The sequence below is a fragment of the Haplochromis burtoni genome, unplaced genomic scaffold, assembly GCF_018398535.1.
Source record: "Haplochromis burtoni strain Fernald_Lab_line unplaced genomic scaffold, NCSU_Asbu1 Contig_82, whole genome shotgun sequence".
Classification (NCBI taxonomy): Eukaryota; Metazoa; Chordata; class Actinopteri; order Cichliformes; family Cichlidae; genus Haplochromis; species Haplochromis burtoni.
This window is the reverse complement of record NW_024582443.1, coordinates 427,672-450,266: the sequence shown is the minus strand read 5'-3', so window position 1 is coordinate 450,266 and position 22,595 is coordinate 427,672. Positions and strand designations below refer to the sequence as shown.

Genomic DNA, 22,595 nt, shown 5'->3' with positions numbered 1-22,595 from the left:
AAAAAAAAAAAAAAATGACCAGACACATGCACACAAAGTGAGAAAGATCTGCAAAACAAACAATGAGATGGTGGTTTGTTGCTTTTTTTCCTCGTGAAAAAGCTTTATCGAAAGTTTTTTTTCTTTAAAGAAGGCATGTAACATTTTTCTTTTTTTTAAAATCACCCCTCTAATCTGGTTACGCTGTATCCTCCCTTTGTCCCTTAAAACTCCAGATGTTTTAAGAGAGAGGAAAAAAAACAAAACAAAACTGTAAACCAGCTCGGATTGTCAAGGCGACACATTTTCAGAGAAAAGCGTGCATCACCCCCTTATTTGTGTGTGTTAGTTTACAACAAAAGTGGCGAAGCTGCTCTGTAGCCAAAGGGGAGGAAGGAGGAGGACGGGTGGTCAGCCTAAAGCGGCGGAGGCGATGCAGACGCTGAATTTAGAGCTCGAAGATAAAGAAGTTAAAAATCTACAGTTCAGATTTCGTGACCTCCATCCTGCAGAATAAAGGGCTTTGGGGCGGGGAGGGCTCGACCTGCAGCTCGACACGCTGCAGAAGAAGAAGCGCCAAATGTTGGGTTTTTGATGCTACGCGGCGGCTGCAGCACCTTCTACGACTTCCTCCACGTTTCCAGGACAAACAGGAAGCGGCCAGACTCAGGCAGCACGGCCAATAATGCACTTTTCTAGTTTTTTTTCCGTTTTTGATTCTTTTTGCGTGTGTGGACATAAGACAAGGGGAAACTTTGTACCAATAATTTAAAAAATATCAATATTACAATATAAAACATTTAACATTAACGACACACAGGTGGGCAAGAACGGCAAAATGGGGGAAGAAGGGGGAGGGGCATAATTTAAACTTTTCTCTTATTTTTATATTTTTATTTTATTTTTTACATGGAAGCGTGGGGGGGGGGGGGGCAAATGCAAATGAGTCTGTGTGTTCCTGTTTCGAGGGCGCGAATAAGAAAAACTGAAATACTTCATTAAGCACACATTCAAGTCACAGTATTGTTCTTTGTATACAGTTGTACTGTAATACTGCGATCACAAGTATTGCCTTTGAATGTTTTATCCACATTTATCAGACGTTTAGATCCCGGTGGAAGACATTTAAAAAAAAACAAAAAAACCCACCAATAAAAGTTGTTTTTTTCCTTTTTCTCGGAGAGGACGCGGAGCGAGTCTGACTCAATACACCGATTACAGCGACTGTATATGAAACACGCACGCACACATACACATATATATTTGCTGGCTGGTGAACTAGTGCTCAGGCGGACAAAACCCGAAACGAAAACAAAAACTGATGAGATGACCTGTACAATATTGCTGTTATGTTTTGGAAATGCACATTTTCAGTAATACACTTTTAGAAGGCCTTTATAACTCCTACAGGTCTCGCCATCGAACATGAATGAGTGCAACTACTCGGACAGTGAGTTCACAATGTACACACGCTTGCTCTGCCAACACATTAAACCACAGGACTTTTTTTCTTTAAAGAAAAATAACATTGAGAAAAACCAAAGAAGAAGAAGGCTGAAAAAGAGCTTACAGCGCTCGTGAGACGTTGTACCAAAAAGTGAGAAGGTGCCGGGCACCAGTGTGAGAGTTTAAAAAAAAAGTGGGTTATTGTACTTGTACACTGGGAATGAAGGCTCCCTTCAGAAGGCTGCTCTGCACGGGGAAGGTGGTTGGAGAGCCGCGGCGATGAGCTCCAAACAGCAGAGAAGCGTCGGCTTGCTTTTGTGCTATGCACAGGTTCTCCCAAGGTGAGTAAACAGCATATAAGAAAACTGAAGTGTTTTTCCTTCTTCTATTTGAAGTTTTCAGTAAGGCCACATCAAATTGAAAGTGTTTTTTGGAGATAAATGCCACCAGAACTACAGCACGGACTGGAAGACACCTTTGCTAGGTGCAAGTTTCGAGACACTACATTATTGGATACGTTAGCAGTGACAGATAAAGGATATTATCAGATATGTGACTGGCTTACCTGTGTACACAGTAAGAATATACAGTACTAAGGCTATCCTTTGAAGTCGAAGACTACGCTCGGTACATTAGTTTGAAAGCGGCAGACGGATTTGCTCTCGCAGAAGACCGCTTTCGTGTTCTGCAGATGTTGCTATGGCTCCGTGTGACATGTACTGATGTGTATACTTTCCAGGAGACACAGCGCACACAGAGTATTGCAGGCAAGGCAGAGGCGTTGCTTAAAGCTTTTCTTTTTTTTTTTTTTTTCTTAAAGACTTCATTAAAAACCAATGATAAAAATAGGCCCTCTGAGGTTTGTCCCCTTTCAAAAGCAAAAAACCAGAACAAAACAAACGAAAAGATCTTTGCTTATGTAAAATCTAAAAAAAACAAAAAAAAACCCAACCCAAGACTTCAGACTTTCCCCCAAAAAGATGAAGAAGGTATATCAAAATGAAACCCAAAAAAAGGCGTTTGAAGTAAGGTCACAATAACATACAGGTTGGGATTTTGGACCTCGAAGGGGAGAAAAAAAAAAAAATAAAAACAAAGCCCAAGCTCAGAGGAAGAATAGAAACTATTTGGTAACAAAAGTGTACTATATGTTTAATACAAAAAAGGTATGGAGAAAAATGTACCTTTACTAAAGCTTATACAAGATCCTTGGTCCATAAAAACTATGTTATCGTCACGTTTTATGTGTGTCCCTCTGCATCCTTGCACTCCCTCCAACAACAACACATCCAAACCACCCCCGCCCCCACCCCTGGTAAGGGTTTCAGACGTGAATGTGAGAAACAAAAAGGAATAATTACAAAAAAATTAAAACGGAGCGGGGAGGATAAAGGGGAGGTGGGATGCACACGGTGGATGTACTGTTGTTGTGGTTTCCGTCCTCACAGCTGTAGAAAGGTGCTGGTGCTCTGAGCCTGCAGGAATTCACTCATTCCCAACACCAGAACTGGACAGGCAGGTCCCTAAAGTAACCACAGGAGAAGACAGTGGGGGGGCTGGGGTGGGGAGGCGTGTCAAGGAGCACTTTATATACGTTTATTCCCATCAGCTGACAACGTTGTGATGTCACTCCTTCAGATTTCCCTCTGCGTAGGGCTCCTCTGTCCCACCGATTCTTTTGTTTTGTTTTCCTTTGCAGCTTCTTTGTATCCAAAATGAACGCAGCACTTTTAGAGTGAGTCAGTTTTGTTTATTTCCTATAGTCTTCATATACCTCAGGGTATATTTGCTCTCAAGGCATGTATGAGTGCCCCCCCCCCATGTGTGCGTTAGGAGACCACGGCTGCGGCGGTGGAGGAAGAAGACGTGACTCCTGCGTTGGAAGTGCTGTTGGAGCCGTAGACGCTGGAGCCTGCCTCCTGGCTGCTGTTGCTGAGCAGGCCCGAGTTGCTGGCCCGCAGGATGGCGCCGGCGGCGCTGCAGTGTGGCCTCGGTCCCGGCTCTGGCGTGTAGGTGAAGGTCAGTGTGGTGGAGTAGATGATGCCGTCGTTCCTCACCAAAGTGACGGGCACCTGGACGGGCTGCCGCACCCAGCGCCAGCCCTCGCGGAAGGCGGAGATGTCGGGCACCACGCACAGCATGCTCTCGGCACACCTGCAGGGAGACACGATGATGGAGTCACACTGCAGGAAAGACTCCGTCTGGAGTTAGGGTGGAGCTTCTATTCGTTTTTACTTTGACTTTATAAGGATTAGACCAAATCAGTGAGTCACAAGGAATCAGCTCTCTGTGGATTTTGGAAAATTGGGTTTTTACATATAAGAAACATAACACTGAAAATCAACTCGTAAAACCATTTTGGGATTCCTGGTTAATTCAGCAAACATGACCGAACCATAACATAACTAATAAGTATTAAGAGCAAGAGAGTAAACACTTTGTTCTTTAACTGAATTCGTCATTTATGCTCATATATTAAACATTGGCCATGTTTAATATGAGCCTTACTCTCAAAACATGAAGACAGTGTATTTACAAGAAATTCCTTGTTCCCACAGCTCTGAGTTAAATAAGCAGAGGAAAAGAGATGGATGGCTCTTTCTCTCTGATGATCAGACTGCTCTAAAACCTCAGCTGTTTTTTTCCTACTATAGGGGCTTTGTATGACATCAGTGAAATGGGATACTCCTAATGTGTCCATCTCAGGCACACAGCTAAAAGGTAAATGGTAAAAGGACTGGTTCATTTCTACTCCGAGCACTCAAATGGCTTTACACTTGCCTCATTCACCCTCACACACTTTCTATGTAAGTGCTTTCTTCTGAGAAGAACTTGGAGATAGTATCTTGTGGAAGGCTCCTTGAAGCATACAGGAGCATACGGGGATTGAACCACCAATGATTAGTACGCGACCTGCTCCACCACCTGAGCCACAACTCTGTCTATGAGCACAAAAGTCCCGCCCACCTGCTGTGGTTTACAGGGGGCAGCCAATCAAAAGACAACTGGCTTAAAGGGAAGGACAGTGGCTTGTTTTACAATGAGCGGCTGCACCAAGGTCAGGAAAAGAACAGGTGAGGATTATTTCAAACTTTCAATCATGCAAAGCAACTCTAGTGAAGTCCATAAATAAAGGTGGAAATTAGCAAACCAAAACTATCAGTAACTACAGTGCAGTAACTTCAGATTACTCATAATGGACAACAATCTTGGGATAAAAAGAAAAAAGCTAGCCACGGTGGTTTCTTTTCCCCCCTTCACTTAACCTGGTAACCTAGAACATGTTCAAAAAGCAGCAGAAAGCTGAGACACAAAGCACATCCCAGTGAATCTCAACAAAGCCCCACCTGTACATGGTCTCAGCCTCAACGTCTCCGAACCAGACCCGCAGATTTGGAGTGAAGTTCTGTCCCGTCAGCTCCAGCATGGCGACATCCCCGCCGCCGTTTAGCTGCAGACAAACAAGATAAACAAACCTGGGATGTAGTGCAGGTGAAATGTCCTGTTAAAGGGGGGAATTTAAAAAAAATCTAAACTGTCTCTTTTGTATACCTGTAAGCTCTCCACCACAGGCACCGGGGTGACAGGCGAGTGGACGGGGCCCATGCCCTCGTAGAAGGTGTATTCGGCCTTGTCTGTGCTGATGATTGTCCATGAGGCGCCGTCGTTGATCATCTCCTTGTTTGGTTCCTTTGGGCATGGAGTGGCCTGGGGGGGGGGGGGAGACCCAAGACAACTTGACCAAAACATCTACCCACAGGAAAATAAGCCAGGCACAGAAGAAGAACTGAACTCAAATTCAATGTCAAGTCAGGCTGCCTGGAGCCTTTTTCAGAACGCTACAGCAATCATCCTCAGTCATCGGTGAATAGTATGATTGACTTAATCTGAGGGTGACACGACCGCGACCCTGAAATGATGCGTAGAGATATAAGAGTGACACTGACTTGAAACTGGATGATCCTTTCTTGGGAAAGGCACAGGTACATGCGCTCTGTGTCCTTCAGGTAGAAGGCACACTTGTGGAGCTGGGAGACGGGGTCATCGGCATCCAGCAGCGCCGTCTGCTTGTCCACCTTCCGGATGATCTGAAAGGACATGAGAGGGGAACAGATTAGCCGACTGCACGATGGGAAAAAGGAATCGGGCAGGGTGAGCGTTGGAGAAAATTAAGTGCAAAAAACAAGAAAGAAACTGAATTAAGGAAAAAATGACAGTGATCTGGAAGCAAGGGGGAATGAAATGCAGGACTGCATGAGCAGGGAGATTAAGGAGGAGGGGGACAGGACACACAAGCAGAAAAGACAGAAGAAAAGAAAACAATGTCACGAGAAGTTCAGTCAAAACATGAGTAATACGGTACAAACATCAGGCTGCTGCTTTCAGAAAAACTCAGTATTAAAAAGGCTTTCTGCTATTTCACGGTCAGCATTTGCAGAGTTTTACCATGGATACGTCACAAAGGTAGGTTTAAATTTTATTAACTTAAACAGAAAAGAGGGGTCACTGCGTTTGGTGCCGCCAACCTCTATGACCGCGGCCCTTTTAAGGAGTTATAAAACTCTCGGGAGTGATCTTTGACATCAATCTAACTTTTGCTAAACAAATTAATGATGTTGTTGGAACGAGCTTCTTTCATCTCCAGTCACCTGCAAAGGGGAAGCTTTTCCTCTGGTTCAGAGACTTTGAGACTGAGCTATCCATGCCTCGATTTCATCTCGATTCGATCAAAGTAACGCTCTGTATTTGGACGTCAGTCTGTCACCGCTTTAGCAAACAGCAGCTGGTCCAAAACGCTGCAGCGCGGTCATTAGTTGGCACGTGCTAGTGATACCACGTATTGGCTGTCAGTCAGTTTTAAGATTTCATTAGTAGCTTTTAAGGTCCCTCTAGAGCAGGGAAATCTGCTGAACAAATGCTCCCGTCCAGATTAAAACACAGAGGTGACCCTTAATTTGTCATATTTTAATAATAATTGAACATCTCTTGTAGTAGCCAGTTTATTCTAAGTGTGTTTGGAGCATAACGTGCCATCTTCAATATGCACGATGCGACGTGCCGCAGTGTTGCATGACTCATCACTGAAGAATGTGATTAATGGTTTCAAATACTGTTGTTTGGACAGTTTTTGATATGGTCTATTAAACAGCTCTCACATTTATTCGATATCAACGTGTTTCTCTTAGTCTTAGACTAGTTGGTTGGTCCGGTTCACTTTCATCTGACTCAATGCCTTAAGTATGTTAACCGGGAAAGGCTGGATTCGTCCATCCTTGCATTACAGTTTCATATTGTGTCATTGTTGTGAAACAGTGATTGTTACCAGTCTGGGCAGGGCCATGCCGGTGACGGAGCAGACCAGCTTGACCGTCTGGCCGTAGTGGATATAACCGTCTCTCACAGTGAACTCCTCTCCTTCTGACTCCTCATCGTCCACTGCAAACACCAAGCACAGGAACAGGCAGTCAATGCTGCAACCAGCTGCCCACACGCACACGCTTTGGTTTATACACTAAAGCCAACATTCAATCTATCAATCAGCCCGTCACGTTCTTTGTCTGCGATGAATCACGTGTGTAATTACTACAACAAAGAACAAAGCTACGACTACAATGAACAGTGAGAGGGTGACATGTAGACAAGGTGACAGGCTGTCAAACTGCATCGCTGTTCTCGTCAATGATCAGAAGCTTGTGTAACAGATATGAAACCTGATGGAGACTCACACAGGTGGATGTAGAAAGCGCCCCACTGTTGGGAGCTGGCGTGAAAGTTGCCACCCTCCACGTGTAGATACCGCGTGCTGACTGTTTGGGAGCGCAGTCGGTTGAACAGTGCCACCTTGGTCCCCGATGCAATGCACACTGTGGGCGGAGACGAAAGCGTGGAGACACGGCCGGTTACATAACGCACCAAAAACAAGTTGCTTTCAGGTCGGCGCGATAACAGAGAGATAAGACGTCTGCCAGCTGGCAGGACGTGTCCTGTGTGTAGCACAGGTGTGCCACATGTGACATAACTGGGTTACTGGACACTCCATTTTCACTACACTGCCCTCTGGTGGCTAGAAATAGTATTGATCGACTAACCGATTAGCTCAAAACACTTTGTTTTTAAAAAAAATTACATTAAATCATAAAATTCTGAGCATATTTTAAAAAGTAATGAACAAACTAAGGCTATAAAATATGCAAGAATAAAACAAGTAGAAAAATGAAGTTAGAAGACAAATTCAAATATCATTTCAGAATATTCAGTGCAAGATGGAAACAATGCAAATTAGCAGTTTAATTTAAGCTTTGATCAAGGTTTTAAGCTTTTTCTCAATATCCTCACAATGGCTGTAAGAAAACCCCCACGTGTGCCTTCTTATTGGCTCCCTAAAGAAGAAAAGAAATCAAACCTTATTCACTGTTAAATGTTTTGGTGCAGGAATTGGGGAGACGCCCATTGGTGCTTAAATACTATAAAAACAATACTTTGTCTTCTACGTGCCTCCTTCTCCTGTTTAACGTTCATCCAAGGTTTTAACCTCTGTTCTTGCCTTCACTTCTAGTCTTTTGTATCAAAGCAGTCTTTCTGCTTGGACTGTGGTTTCATTTACGCTCTTACTTCGTCTAAACACCCCCCCTACACACGCGTGTTAGTAAAGGCATCTTCACTCCAGCTGATCCATACTTTTACAGGGTAAGTGAATCTTAGAAGAGATACAACCAATCCAATGTTTTCCAGCTGCAGTGAGAATCAAAGTACTTTTCCCTGAGCTGCTAATGAAGCTCTGCTGACTCTGTGGTAAATCCAATCAAGTCTTCACAATAAAAGCATCCTGCCCTGAGTGTGAAGCAGCAACAGCGGGACGTTTTCAGTTTACATCGGCAGTAACTTACAACGCTGACAGGCCTGAAAACGAACCATAAAATAAACTGCAAAAGTGCCGAGAGCCTCACGGAGAGAGCCACTTTACAAACAGACGTCAGGGTACGAGGCCGGCACGTCCGGGCCGTGGTCTGTACCGAATATCTTGAATGATTTTGCGGCTCGAGCCAACCAGAAGAGAGACCCGTGAAACGCTCTAGCTGGCTATGCAGTAAATCATGTTAAGCGCATGTTAATATGTTTAAGGCTGTTGTCAGGGTTTAAATTTACAGCTCTGGCAGACTGAGCTACACACTGATTTGACATGAAGAGTGAATCTAAAAGGTAAACACTCACAGCGAACCTCTGTAAACTTATCACAAATGACTCACAGTCAGCATTTTTGAGGGACTGCTTCTTTTTGGAGGGCTTGGAGATGACTTTGATCCTCTTGCTGAGGAAGACGCCGATGTCCGCGCTGTTGCCGTAGAACATCTTGACAGACAACATGAAGTGCTTTCTCTTGTCAGAGTCGGATATGTACAAGGTTTTGGCTGTGCAATAATTCTGAATGAGGAGGCAGAAAAAGAAAGACATAAACAATCAGATTTATTTCTGTTAATGCATATTAATCAGCACTACAGGAGAAAAACAAGCTCCAAATGTGCTGGAGGCATGTGACAGACTTCCTGTTTCTGTACTGCAGGGTGCCTGGAGGCTATACCGCACGGCTATGGCAGCTTCTGCTGAGTAACTCCATGTTCCTGTGCCAAGGTAAGTGACAGAGTGACAGTATGTGTGTGGGTGGGTGCGTGTTGTACCTTTCCCTCTAAGTTGAGCTGTTGCATTTCTTGGTCGCTGTTGCCGATGCCGATGAAGGCGCAAGGCTGCGACTCCTGGTCGGAGCAGCCGTCTCGCTCCATCTGGTCCTTCTTTTTCTTCCAGCCGCTGCCCATCAGGTACACACAGGGAGGAGGGCAGAAGAACCTGGAACACACGACACACGTGCAGCTAGAAACGCCAGCATCTAAATCTTTAGAGGTGATGAAATAAATTTGTTTTTGTGGTGATTTTTTGAGACAGAGATTTGTTGAGAGTTGCCAAAAAACCTGAAGCACCAAAGCTCTTCTTTAAATGTTTCTGCCTTTTACTCTTGTCTCTGTGCAGATGATCCCACACTGCTTCAATAATGTTGAGGTTGAGCTCAGGGGAAGCAAATCCATGTCGGAAGGTGCTTCACTTTGCATTTTTCTACCCATGTATGCTTTTACTGCACTGGCAGTGTGTTTGGGATCACTGTCATGCTGAGAAATGAAGCTGCTGCAAATCAGATGCTTTCCAGATGATTTTACACGGTGGATCAAAATCTGACGGTACTTTTCTCGGTTCATAATTCTAATCTTAACAAGATCTCCGACACCACTGACTGAAATGCAGCCCAGACAATGACACAGCCTCCACTGTGTCTTACAGCTGTAAACACTCAGGTTGTACATCTTTCCTGACCTCTGCACAATATACACGATGACTGGAACCCAAAAAAAAAAAAAAGATCCAATCAGATGTGCTGTCACTGAGTTTTAGTCGAGTTCTTGGGTATTCTGGCACACCTCAGCCTTTCATCCCGTTTCCCTTCCTTATGAACGGTTTCTTGACACTTCCACTGAGTCCATGTCTGATGAGGCTTTAATGAAGAGCCACATGCATCTCTCAGGTCCTGTTTCTGGCAATGTCGGATCCCCCCCCCCCATTTCTGAATCTCATGACTTTCAGATACTGTTCATCTGCTGCAGGTGGTTTTTAGATCTGTTGCTTCTTTTGTCCTGAACTTATCCAGTTTCCTCAATTTTAAGGACACACAGCACACAACGCAGATAATATACCAAAGTTTTTAGCCAACTTTGGGAATCACTTGGTTGGTGTAAAAATTATATTTAATTATATTTGGAACTTTTTTGTAGATCTAGCTAAAGGAATGGAAAAACGATGTGTTTTGTGACAGTCTGCTAACAACGAAGTGTCTGAAGATATAATGTTAAAATTAGTTCTTTGCCACGTTGTCAGAAACTCTGGCTCGTTCCTTGATTTAGGGGCGTTTTTAGGCTGGAAGGAGTCATAGCTCAATGTTAAGTGGCTTAACAAGCAGATGATAGGTGTAAATGTGGGGAAATAAAAGAGAGAAGAGGAGGAATAAGAGAAGGAACAGAAAAGACCTGAATGTGCACTTCCTAATTTGAACCAGAAGAGGGCACTCTTGCACCAAGCTCCAGCTGGAGTCCAACTTGGGTCAACAAGCTGTTGTGTACAGCTACAGTAAAACATCTAAAGGCTGTCACGCTTCATTCTGCAGATGTTACCGTGATCGGTCCAGAACCTAAATGATCTGTCAAGAAACGAGAAGCAGCATTTTGAATGAAATCTAACTTTCCTTCCCCCATTTTTAAAAAGGTCCCTCATTTTACTTCTCTTCTCCTTTCAAACGCACGTTACTACTGTGAAAACAAGAACTGCCTTGAAATAACTCGCAAGTTCAGCTTTGTTAAAAGAGAAATCCACTCATTACAGAACGAGTACACACTTCAAATAAATTCATGTGCGTCAGTGTGGAACTGGAAAGCGACCTATTTCGCAACACCAGTGTCTGTCTCTGTGGGTGTTTGTCTACTTTCACCTCCTATAAAAAGCTCAGACAGCGAGAGAGGCAGCTTAGAAAGAGGGAGACGGCACATTAACATTCTCAGTGCGTCCACTTTTGGGGTTTTTTTTTTTTCTGGGGCGCTCTCTTGTTAAGGCACAAAAAAGGAGGAATTAAGCGGTCTGACGCAAAACATGAACGCAGCCTTTTGCAGGCCAGGAGGATGTTTAAACAAATACCTGCAGCTACATCCGAGCACGGCCTTTGGGAGTTGCTTATCACCTGAAAAAGTTCAACCTCAATGCACAAAAGAGCAGCATTAAATATGTGTGACAGATGTGTTTGAATGTTTCTCTTCGCTGTCACTTTAACTGGATGAGATGGCTTAAAAAGTCCTCAGAAGAATTCGTCTCAACCTCTTTTCCTATCTCTCTCCCTCGCTCCGTCTTCTGTTGCGCTCCAACTCTCAGAGGTGTCTGGGAGTTGGCGCGCAACAGCCGATTTACCAAGAGATAGGCCCTGATGAGATCGCAAGCAGCGCTGCACCTTGGCCAAGAAACTGAGTGGTGGTGGTGGTGGTGGTGGGGGGGGAAGGATAGGGGGGCTCAGGAGAGTTGCAAAATGAGCATGAGGTGTGGAGGAGCGCTATAAAAAAAGCTTCTAAGTGAGAGATAAAAAGGTGAGTGCATAGTTACAGGAAGGGCCCGAGGAAGATGAGCTAAGAGGAACAGATCCAAAAAAGGAAAAAAAAAAAAAAAAGCATGTGTTACGATGGCGAGCTATCACCCTGCGTTTAACCAGCAACATCAGGTACGGCATGAAAATGACAACATTAGGTTGTCACACGTGCGCTCGCCCGTGAAAGCTCACACCGAAAGGCTTCACGGTGCTGCGAGACGCCGCCGCCTCCTCTTCCTCTTTTATTCTCGTAGCTCTCAGTCGCAGCTCCTTCTTCTTCCGGCTCTCTGTGGTTTTTAACGTGGCCTCATGGAAAAGGTCGCCTCTCGCTTCCTTTTTTGACCTCCACAGATATCAGAGGTCAGAGGGGTCAACACAGCCTCTCAGCACAGAGGCACCGTGCTGAGGAATGTGCTTTCGCCCGACCCCTCTTGACTAATGTACACTACCTGTGTTTGCCACAATAGTTGAATATAGATTAGAGGATAGTATAAATGCCTCTGGGCCACAGGTGTCTGCAACCAGTGGGGACGGCTAAAGGCTAAAACAAACAAAAATATCCAAATTTCCTTTAAAAAAAAAAACCAAAAAGCAAAAAACTAAAATTTAAAAACTTTTTTTTTTGGTTGCTTTTTTTAACTAGATGTTAAACTGTGTCCGTTCTTTGAATTATTGTGATGCAAACAGATAAATAAGTGCTTGTAGCACGTTTATAAATAATCAAACTTCTGAGGAAAAATAAACTGCGTTTACAAGAACTGTCGGCTGATCGCAATCTAAGCAGCATTATCGCCACGGGCTGAAGACGAGAAGCCGCCAGCATCACTAAGGAAGTAAATTTAGCCAGCTGGCTACCAGAGATGGGCAGTAACGTATTAAAAGTAACTGTAATCTGATTACTTTCCCCAAGTATCGCGTAAAGGATTACTTTGAAAAAAAGAAAAAGGTAATAAGATTACTGTTACTTTCCCGTAAGCAAACTGCATTACTAAACAATGACTTTGTTTGTGAGAGTGTCTCACGACAATGACATACGAGTGTGCGACATCGAAGTGTGCAGATCAACAATGGATAACATGGAGTGCGGGAGAGAGTACGACCATGCAGCAGGCTGAAAGGTCTATTGCTTTATAACGTATTCAGGTTGTGTGTCATGTTTTTTTTTTAAGTAACTTAATCCACTAATTACTATTTTTAAGTAACTTGGCCAACACTGCTGACCACCCAGATCTCACCCACAGGCGTGTGTGGCTGTGCCCAGCGTATTTTTCTCACATCTTTTTGAGACGCGTCTGCAGACAGTGAAGCTGGAAATTTGAAAAGTGGCGAGTCACACAATCTCAGCGTGCTGTTTATGATTTTAAGTTTGTAAGAAGGGGTTAAACATTCAGCAGACTGATGAGCTTTTAAAAAGGGCTGATCAGAGCGATTTACAGTCGTCATCTTCTTCTTTGAAACCAAACAAAACCACCGAGCTGACAACTTAAAAACAGAAACCAATGAGAGACTGGATGATCGCAAATACACTCCATGGTGAAATCCATACAATGGCAGTGATGACAATAATGAGCATTTCTGGTCACGTGAAGGGCTATCCAGCGATCGTCAGTTATTTAGTGAGACGTTCTCAAGGAGGCAGACCACTAAAATATTCAAATAAAACAAAAATCCTCCCCCACAAAGTCCTACGCGTCTAAACAACTGCAGACTCCAGGATAAAACGTAGCAGGGGCCGCTACAGAATCAATTGTGTGATGTGTTACTGTGAGGGTGAAACACTGACCGGCATTAATAGATTTGCTTTAGATTCAAGACCAAAATCTTTTAAGGATTCCCAAAACCTGAAAAAAAAAACATGTATTAGACAAGAAGCTCCTATTTCATACTGAACTCACCTTTTCTCATTGCCATAGGATTTCTGTGCAACTTTTGCGTGTAGGATCATGACAGTTTGGTCTCCTCGCTCCTTCAGGTAATTCCTCATCGCTTCTCTGCAGGAAGAGAAAAAAAAGAAGAGAGATAAATTAAACCAGCTATGTTCTAATCTGAAAGAGGAAGTGACGTGAGTGCAACTTCACAGAAGACTTAAGAGGAGGCCACCCTCCTTGTGTATACATGCACATGCACTTGCAGCGACCTCTGAAAAGCCAGAGCCTCCACAATATGCTTGCAGAGAAGCTGAGCTCTCCCTGGGTCCATCCGAGGTTTAAGGGGGGAGCAAGAAAACACCAGAGCCAAAAAAACAAAAACAGAGCTGAGCTCATCACCAAAGATTCCTCATGTCGTGTCAAAAATGTTGCAAGGGCCGAGCTCCGATTACTTCTGTCAACTCTGCCAAAACTTCTCACCTCCCGCTACACCCTCACCCCCCCCCTTCACAGGCGCGAGCCGAAAGCTTGCTCGACTGAGAGGCGCGGAGGTGAAAGATCGGGCTTAGACGCACAATTAAAGCACGTCATGCGCATGGAGAGCAACACACTTTGACCCGATCGCTACACATGCACAGATGTCAGTGACACCTGACACGCCAGGGGATCCTCACAGGGCTTCCCACTCAAACACGCACACACACGGCTTTTCACTCTAGCACGTTATACTAGGCCGCACACTCGGCTTAGACATGCCCTTTGTTATGAAAAGCAAGGGGCCTCCTCAGTGTGTGTGCGGGACACAGGGGCATTCGGGGGAGTGGGCGATACAGAAGAAGAGGAGAAAGCATGATGAGGCAATTATTTTTCTGATTATTTCAGTCTCACTGCAACACTAAAAATCTGGTTTTTTCTAAATTACTGATCGCCAGCAGCTATAAATGAGACTAATAGAGGTACGATCCTGGAATTCCACACAGCCTGACATCACTTAAACACCACATGGAGAGAAAATGATATCAAGCCGGGGTGGACGGGGGAGTGCGTACGACTCCAGTTCAACTCGGTGGAAAACAGTGGTTTCGTTAAAACGTTGGACTTCTCCCCACGGATGCATTTAGAATGTGATTACGTTATTAAAGGACGTAAACCTTCTCTGGGAAGTGAATCGCTGGTGTCACACACACACACACACTCTAATCCCGCCGGGTGGAGTGGAGGGGGACTCCTGTGCTCAAAGCTCTGATTGATTATGGAGAGAAAACACAGTCCAGGCCTGCTGATGTCAGACCCTGCAGGACACACCTCTGATACGGCCTGTGACCTACTGCTCCCACAGGCGTCACACACCACACACACACACACACACACTCACACACACACACACACACACACACACACACACACACACACATTTATACAGGATTAGAGCAGTTACCACTTAGAGCAGGGGTCCCCAATCCCAGTCCACGAGGGCGGTGTCCTGCAGGTTTTAGATGTGTCCTTGATCCATCACAGCTGATTTAAATGGATAAATTACCTTCTCAACATGTCTTGAAGTTCTCCAGAGGCCTGGTAATGAACTAATCATGTGATTCAGGTGTGTTGACCCAGGGTGAGATCTACAACCTGCAGGGACACCGGACCCCTGACTTAGAGGAAGCTTCAAAAAGATGGTTTGCATCTTATGCATGTCCTAAAGACCCTAAATAAAAACATTTAGATCAAGCCAAAAAAAGATAAAGATATACAATTTGGAGCGACAAGTAAAATACATGAACAGTTTCAGTTTGGCAATCATGTGGCCCCCTAACAGCGGGATCTTAGCTTGTCTGCCTAGAGACTGCTCTGCAACCGTCTGCCAAACACCAGTGATGGAAGAAGAGTGTATTCACAGACCAGATGGTGAAAATCTCCGTGCGATTGTGTTGACTGATAGCAGACTGCCACAGTTGGCCGTAGTTTCCAACTACTCAGAGCTGTAGCCTTACTGCTGTAGTCCGTACATTTCAAAAGACACAACTTTTACTCTGAGGATGGCCTTTACATTTCTGCAGATTTTTAGTTTATACTACCGCTCAGCGACTTCATATGCTTACATGTAAACTACAGGCTGCTCTGGAGATCTGCGAGGGACCAACGCAGTCACAACAAGATTTTTGGTGCATTCGCCCCGTTTGTCATTTCACCCAGTGACAGCCAGCAGCCTCCAGGAGCCACTCCCCCACCAATCGGTGACCAGAGGACGCATCGTGTCCAATATGGCAGACACCTCGAGCAAAGTACACATGAGAAACTTCTATAACACAGGAACACAGCCTCTCTAATGGCATCTGACATTAAACTAAACCTATCAGTTTTGCATAACCTTTAAAACATCCAACAGTGTTAGCTTCAAGCACCTAAATAAATCAGAGAACATCTTTAAATGATCCTTTACCCCCATTTTCAGCTGTTTTTTTTTTTTTTTTTTTAAATCTTGGACTCACTAATGGAGAAGCTTTATATAAGTCACACTTAAAATAATCTATGTTTATCTTTAATAATGGTCTGGGTGCACACCCAGGCAGTTTTATCTGCCATCCCCCTCCTGCTAAACCAGCTTTCTTCTGATTGGCTGCACCTTGCAAACAGAAAACAATATGTATAGGACCATGTAAGTGACATCATCTCTCACTGATCTCATACGGAGTCATGAGTAGAGAAAACAAAACACAAATCCTTGTCTTTGGGCTTACAAAGATCATCTATGCATGTGCTGACCTCCTTATAAGAGCAGCACGACTAACGGTCCACTCACACCATGCATTCGGTGCCATACTTAATGAGATCTTTGGGCTCCGTCACTCATTTTGAAGCTCATGTTGTCAACACTTTGGAATCAGTTCTTGTGCTCCTGACAAAAGGAAATAAAACACCAAATTAAAAAAAAGAAACGTGATATCAGCCAGCCTCAGATTCAGGGTCACGCTCATAAAAAAGGGAAGCAGTTTGATCAAATATTTAAATACAATGGCACGTAGTTACTGCACGACCACAAAATGTAATGCTAGTGTTTGTTAAGTGTCGTGCGACAGCCTCGGCTTGTGGTTGACACCGTTTCAGCACTCACCAAACCCTTCCAGACCACTGTGGCTGAGTTGGGGAGAGACCATTCCCCATCAAGACACAAATGCTTTGGCACGATCGCGCTTTGACTCACAGCGGCTCTTTATGCATGCCGATTTTCACTTCAGAGCGCCTCCAAACAACCACTGAATAGATAACAAAGATGCACCACATGTGGCAGCAATCATGTGAAACTGAATATCCTATGATCAGATGGAAAAAAGAAAAAAAAAAAACAACACAAAAGTCCCCAACACTGGGTCCATCGATCCAAACTTGTGCTGTGTAGCCAAGCTTTGTTCAAACCCGCAGAATTTTATATGAAAATCTAGCGGGGAACAAGAGCTTTATAAAGATACCAAATATGTCTCGAAGGATTTCGGGGGAGACGAGTATAAAATGATGCAAAAGACATCAAAAAAGATGACAGATGACTATCACGACGCAGTGAACCAGAAACATCAGGACTTTACGCAGGAGCTGTGTATCAGAGGGGGAAAACCCTAAAAATGGATTAAAGCAGTATTTGTGCATTTGTTCTCTATATTGCACTGTGACGCTGTGCATTATTATTCAGTCTTCAGTAATGTGTCAACAGGGTTTTTCCTGTCACCCCACCCAAAACGTTTGGGCTTCCCCCCCTTGAAGGAATACGGGTGTAATTAAAAAAAAAAAAAATTTCTTCTTCTTACTGAAGCATAAAACAGACAATTCAATATGATATTTACTGACTAACATACATTTTGTTCCAAACCGAGGTGCCAGAAATATTTTTTTTTTTAATACACAAACAGCTATGCCCATGTGTGTATTAATAATAAAGACAATGGAAACGGGACATGCTTCCAAAATCTTTTTCGTGCTAGAAAATGCAGGTGGCAGCAGGAAAGTAACGAGATTCCCGTCTCTTAAATGACTCTTATTCGTACGTCTCGCATCGATATCGACAAAGACGCGGCTTTGATCTAACACATTCACCCTAACACGACAGGGCCGTCTTGAGTAATCATTTGTAGCTTATACAGAGTGAAACACGAGCGCACGCACGCCACACAGACTGAGCGCTGGAGACGGAAGGAGAAGTGAGAGAGACTGTGACCAGAATCAGCTCTACTTCCTGTGCAAGACTAGCACGCAGCAGATGCACGAAATTCCAGTGCAAATCAAAATACGAGTAAGGTAAGACCAAATTTCAAAACATTACACGGTGTTCATTTGTATTTGAGGGATTAAAAAACAAAACAAAGCTGGGGGTAAAAAATAAATAAATAAATAATAAATCAGCCCTTCATTCATGCAGAGACAGGAAACGAGGGTCACTTCATTTAAACCGAGTACGCCCACATGCAATAAAACCAATAACCACAGATAAGACTCTACATCACACACTCACACAGAAAAGTAACAGCATCTGAGCTGCAGGTTTAATTTCTGACGAGCTTTATTTAGGTCCAAAAAATGTGCTAAAAGGCAGTCTGTGACAGCGAGGGAATAGAAGGAGGGAGGTCAGAAATAAAACGTGAGGGGAAGAGATCGGGCAAAAGGAAAATCGGAACATACGAAACAAAAGACGACACGCTTCAGAGGTGAGACAAAAATGTGCCAGACAGACTTATAAAAAGAGGCATATCTTTAACAGCAGGCGATATGGTGTGTGTGTGTGTGTGTGTGTGTGTGTGTGTGTGTGTGTGTGTGTGTGTGTGTGTGTGAGAGAGAGAGAGGAGGGGTGAGGTTAAGTCAGGCTACAGATGCAGCAGAGCAGACAGGCATCTGTCCCGTACATCTGCCACAGCGTCTTCAGCCGAGCAGCACTGTCGTAGGACCCCCTGTGAACACACTCAAACACACGCACACGAAGAGCAGAGGGGCGGGGCCACATTAATACACACATGCGCGGTGAAACAGCTCAATTAAGATGATCAGACAGTAATTAGTTTGCACCTTGTGCATCACAAAAGGTAGATTAAACACAATTGTAGTGTGGGGCTTTGGGTTAAAGCATTAACAATCAGCCACTTTAGCCTCCTTTTACAAGGCTAGGAGACGTGGCCTTCACACACACCCCTCACTGTTTGATGTCTGACCTCCGGATGAGCCGTGTAAACACACACACACGCACACGCACACACACACACACAGAAAATTGCTGACAACTGTGGGATATTGCTACAGCTTGCACTCATCTCAGCTCTGATCATTTGCTACGCGGTAAACAGAGTAAATCCTCCGCTTTGACATTTCTGCATCAACGACAAAATGTGAGAAAATTAAAATACGCAAACAGAATCCGAATTAAAACAGCGCTGGTGTCGTTGCTTAAGTAGCGTCACCGATCACTCAGGGGAATATTGCAGTGGTAAATGGTAAATGGCCTGTATTTATATAGCGCTTTACTAGTCCCTAAGACCCCAAAGCGCTTTACATATCCAGTCATCCACCCATTCACACACATTCACACACTGGTGATGGCAAGCTACATTGTAGCCACAGCCACCCTGGGGCGCACTGACAGAGGCGAGGCTGCCGGACACTGGCGCCACCGGGCCCTCTGACCACCACCAGTAGGCAACGGGTGAAGTGTCTTGCCCAAGGACACAACGACCGAGACTGTCAAGCCGGGGCTCGAACCGGCAACCTTCCGATTACAAGGCGAACTCCCAACTCTTGAGCCACGATCGCCCATATATGATATGGCAGATGTAATCTGATCCTAAAACATACAATCAAACAGCCAGATCAACCCACTGTGACCAGAGAAGTGAAATAAATAAATACCTGCTTCTTCTTCTAGTTGTAGCTGTGATTAACAGTTTGAAATGGCTCATTTATGCTATTGACAACACAGTTCCTGCAGATATGCTGGTATCAGCATTTATAACTGATGAATGGCAAAAATGTTAGGGAAACTGCTTTTGTTTTTGTGTGTCTGAAAGAAAATAAACATATTGGCCCATATCTTGAATTGTTAAAATCACCAAATATCAAAATCAGTATTGGTTTTAAAGTCCTTTAAGTCAAACTCTACATGCCCATTAGACTGTAATCCCTTATGACTAATTTCCAAATTTTTATATTAGCAAATTTATACTTTTTATACTGAATGTGTAAATTGATCCATTTTCTGTTTCTTTGCTTGTTATTTAAAAAAAACCAAAAACAAACAGTAAATTAGTTGCCAGTAAACTTGGCAACCCATCCTGTATTCTCATGTTGAGTCCGTTTGTGTAAATTTGTGCAAGCGGATGTGTCTGAACCCTAGAAGTGTTTGTTCCAGTCGAGTAGCCTCCCTGACAGTGTGAACCTCTAGGACCTGGAGGTTCGTCTGCCATAAAAAGCTCCTGCGGGATGCTGCAAAATTTTAGAGCAGCACCCAAAGAAAACCTGCGGACGCGAAGAGTCTACGGCAGATTGACAGGCCAGCAAAGACCATAACCATAGTCACATGAACTAAACGAGCTCTGTTGTGCCTTTCGGCTGTTTGTTAAAGAGTGTTTTGTGTCGGTCATATTTCTGGCCATCAAAAACCATCAGACGAATCGAAGGGCCAGTGCGAGCCAGCGGACTGGCAGCACATGAATAAAGAGGGGGACACATCAAAAGGTGCAGGGGCCCCTTTTTCCAAAACCACGCTCGGCTGTTCCAAGCAACACGCAACCCCCTCATTTTCCCCGCTGAGTGCCACGCGCAAAAGCCGAGTGACACACACACACACACACACAGTCTTTGTTATTCAGAACAGCAAACACCAATAAGCAAACAAGTGCGTGCGCGCACACACACAATCCCTAAAAAGCAACCCACATCATCCATCAACGGTCTGGATTCACCCAAATGTTACTCCAAGTAACTTGGAGCAAACTTAAGAAGAACTCAATAATCAAAAACTTGCAGTACGGCTCGTCAAAAAAAGCTACACACAGTAAGACGAGTACAGCGCAGAGAGCGCACATTCGGACCGTGAGGCCTCAGAAAGGGTTATTTATTGCTTCTCTAGCATGTTTCTCCACAAACAACGGCAAAAATAGCACGGTTCATTTCAACACACGCACATTAAAACAGTCCCAAAGGAGGCGAGTCTGCAGAGATCTAAGTAATGAGCGATCAATAGCAGAACAAAAATGAGGTAATACAGCAAAGCTGGGGTCAACAGAAAGCAGCTGTGCAGGACTCCACAGTAAAGCTGCACATGTCGTACGCTATTGTTGTATCAACAACAACGTTGCAGCGGTTGTTATAGACGCATTTCTCCGCTTCTGGAAATCACAGCCTGAAATGAGCTCCTCGCTGCCTCAACAGATTTTATGTGGCAAACCTGCTGGTGAATATAAAATTATTAAAACGCTTGTAAAAACTAGGCGTGGAAATCGTAGTTAAAAACAAAAAAGTTCCTGTTAAAGAAAAAAGCGAGGTATTTATTATTCACATGGTGTCAGTTGGGGATGTGCCGGTGGACAATGTCGAGAATCGTTCATGTTAATAGTGACAGTTTGTCAACTAAGGAGGTTTTTTTAACTAACATCCCCACCGATGCATCAAGTTGACACTGTCACATGATGAGTTTCATTTTAAACTGTTTCTGCAACGCCACAGTTACACATGTGCCCTCAATGTACAATCAACACTTGCAAAACAGACGGGTATGGGCGTGCACCAGCGCGTGTACAAAGTTCATGCTTGGACTTCTGCACGCTTTGAAGGTAATGTGCGTGTGTGTGTGGGTGTGTGGGTGTAGTGGCTACACGGACCAATCATAATCATGATCTAACAAGAGAAAACAGGCTAAAAAAAGAAAAGAAAAAATAAATCACTTAATAACTTTAGAGCCTTGCAGCTGATATCCACCCACTAATGTAATCATCCAACACTAGGTTTGGGTGAAGCAAATCACTTCACCATTTGAGTTTATAAGTAATCATCAATGATTTGAAGTAGCTTTAAGCTTATGTTTTTAAGAAAAAAGGGGAGGGGCGTGGAGTTAAACGACAGGGTGGGAAAAAAACTATAGTTTTTGATGTTTTTTATTGCAAAGGTTTATTTTTTATTGGTAATCCCAGAGTGGTATTAGTAAGCCACATATTAGGGTTACTTCAGAGGGTCTCTATACTTTCATTCTTTTGAGAATGTGTCCAAAATAGTAATAATCAAAACAAAATCAAATCTAGAAAACAAACAAACAAAAAAAGGTAGCAAATACCTTGGGGAGGGGCGAGTCCCTAGAATAGGTGTTCACAAGAACACAACGGCATACATAAACAAAGGAACACACAAAACCCAGCACTATGACAAGAAAACAAGCTCTAAAGGGACCACGAGTGCGTGTGCACACTCACCTTGTTAGGCGCTGTGGCTGAGGGCGCTCCCCGAACTTCCTGCAAAGACACAAAGTGAGAAGAAAACATGAGTGGGTTGGTTATCAACCACGAACACACGCACAGTAAACAGTGCATGGCAAAAAACCCCAAAAAAAACAGCACATGTACAAACGCACATAAAAAGCAGCGTGGCCTTGGCAGCGTGTAATGGCAGCGTGTTCAAACAGAGTACGTGCCAAACGTCGCGCCCCTTGTTTGCCGTGAAAACACGACTTTGTGTTTTCAGGTTCAAGCGAATGAATTTTGTTCAAACTAATTGCCGTCGTGTTGAGACACGTTGAACATCAATGGGAAAAACCCCCCCACTGGGTTCAGATCAGCTAATCGGTATATTTAGTATTACTACTGAATTTCAGAAACTCAAGTTCAGCAGCTGAACAAACGACGGTCCTTCAATAGCCGACGCACTCAAACAGGTGTGAAGGGTTTGAGATTACAGAGATTTTAAATGGTGCTCAGAGAAGCCCTAACCATATTTATCTGTGTGACTATAAGCTATAATCTTAAAACAACACATTGATGTAGTCTTGCTATCAATAGGATCTTCACAACACACACCCCAAAGACAAAAAAACAAAAACAAAAGAAAAAAAAACCCACACACACACACACACACACACACACACACACACACACACACACACACACACACAC

At 43.9% G+C, this 22,595-nt stretch overlaps 1 protein-coding gene across 1 annotated transcript in view; it reads right to left on the bottom strand.

Moving 5' to 3' along the window:
- Positions 1-706: 706 nt before the first annotated feature.
- rbpjb (recombination signal binding protein for immunoglobulin kappa J region b) overlaps positions 707-22,595 on the bottom strand; it is a 50,163-nt gene continuing 28,274 nt past the window's right edge. The window contains exons 2-11 of the mRNA XM_005925844.3: positions 21,900-21,938; positions 13,489-13,584; positions 9,102-9,267; positions 8,673-8,847; positions 7,152-7,289; positions 6,749-6,861; positions 5,373-5,513; positions 4,978-5,133; positions 4,773-4,876; positions 707-3,579 (exon numbers count right to left, since the gene is read on the bottom strand). Of these exons, the coding sequence (XP_005925906.1) occupies positions 3,255-3,579; positions 4,773-4,876; positions 4,978-5,133; positions 5,373-5,513; positions 6,749-6,861; positions 7,152-7,289; positions 8,673-8,847; positions 9,102-9,267; positions 13,489-13,584; positions 21,900-21,938 (1,453 nt within the window). The 3' untranslated portion in view covers positions 707-3,254. The remainder of the gene's footprint in view (positions 3,580-4,772; positions 4,877-4,977; positions 5,134-5,372; positions 5,514-6,748; positions 6,862-7,151; positions 7,290-8,672; positions 8,848-9,101; positions 9,268-13,488; positions 13,585-21,899; positions 21,939-22,595) is intronic.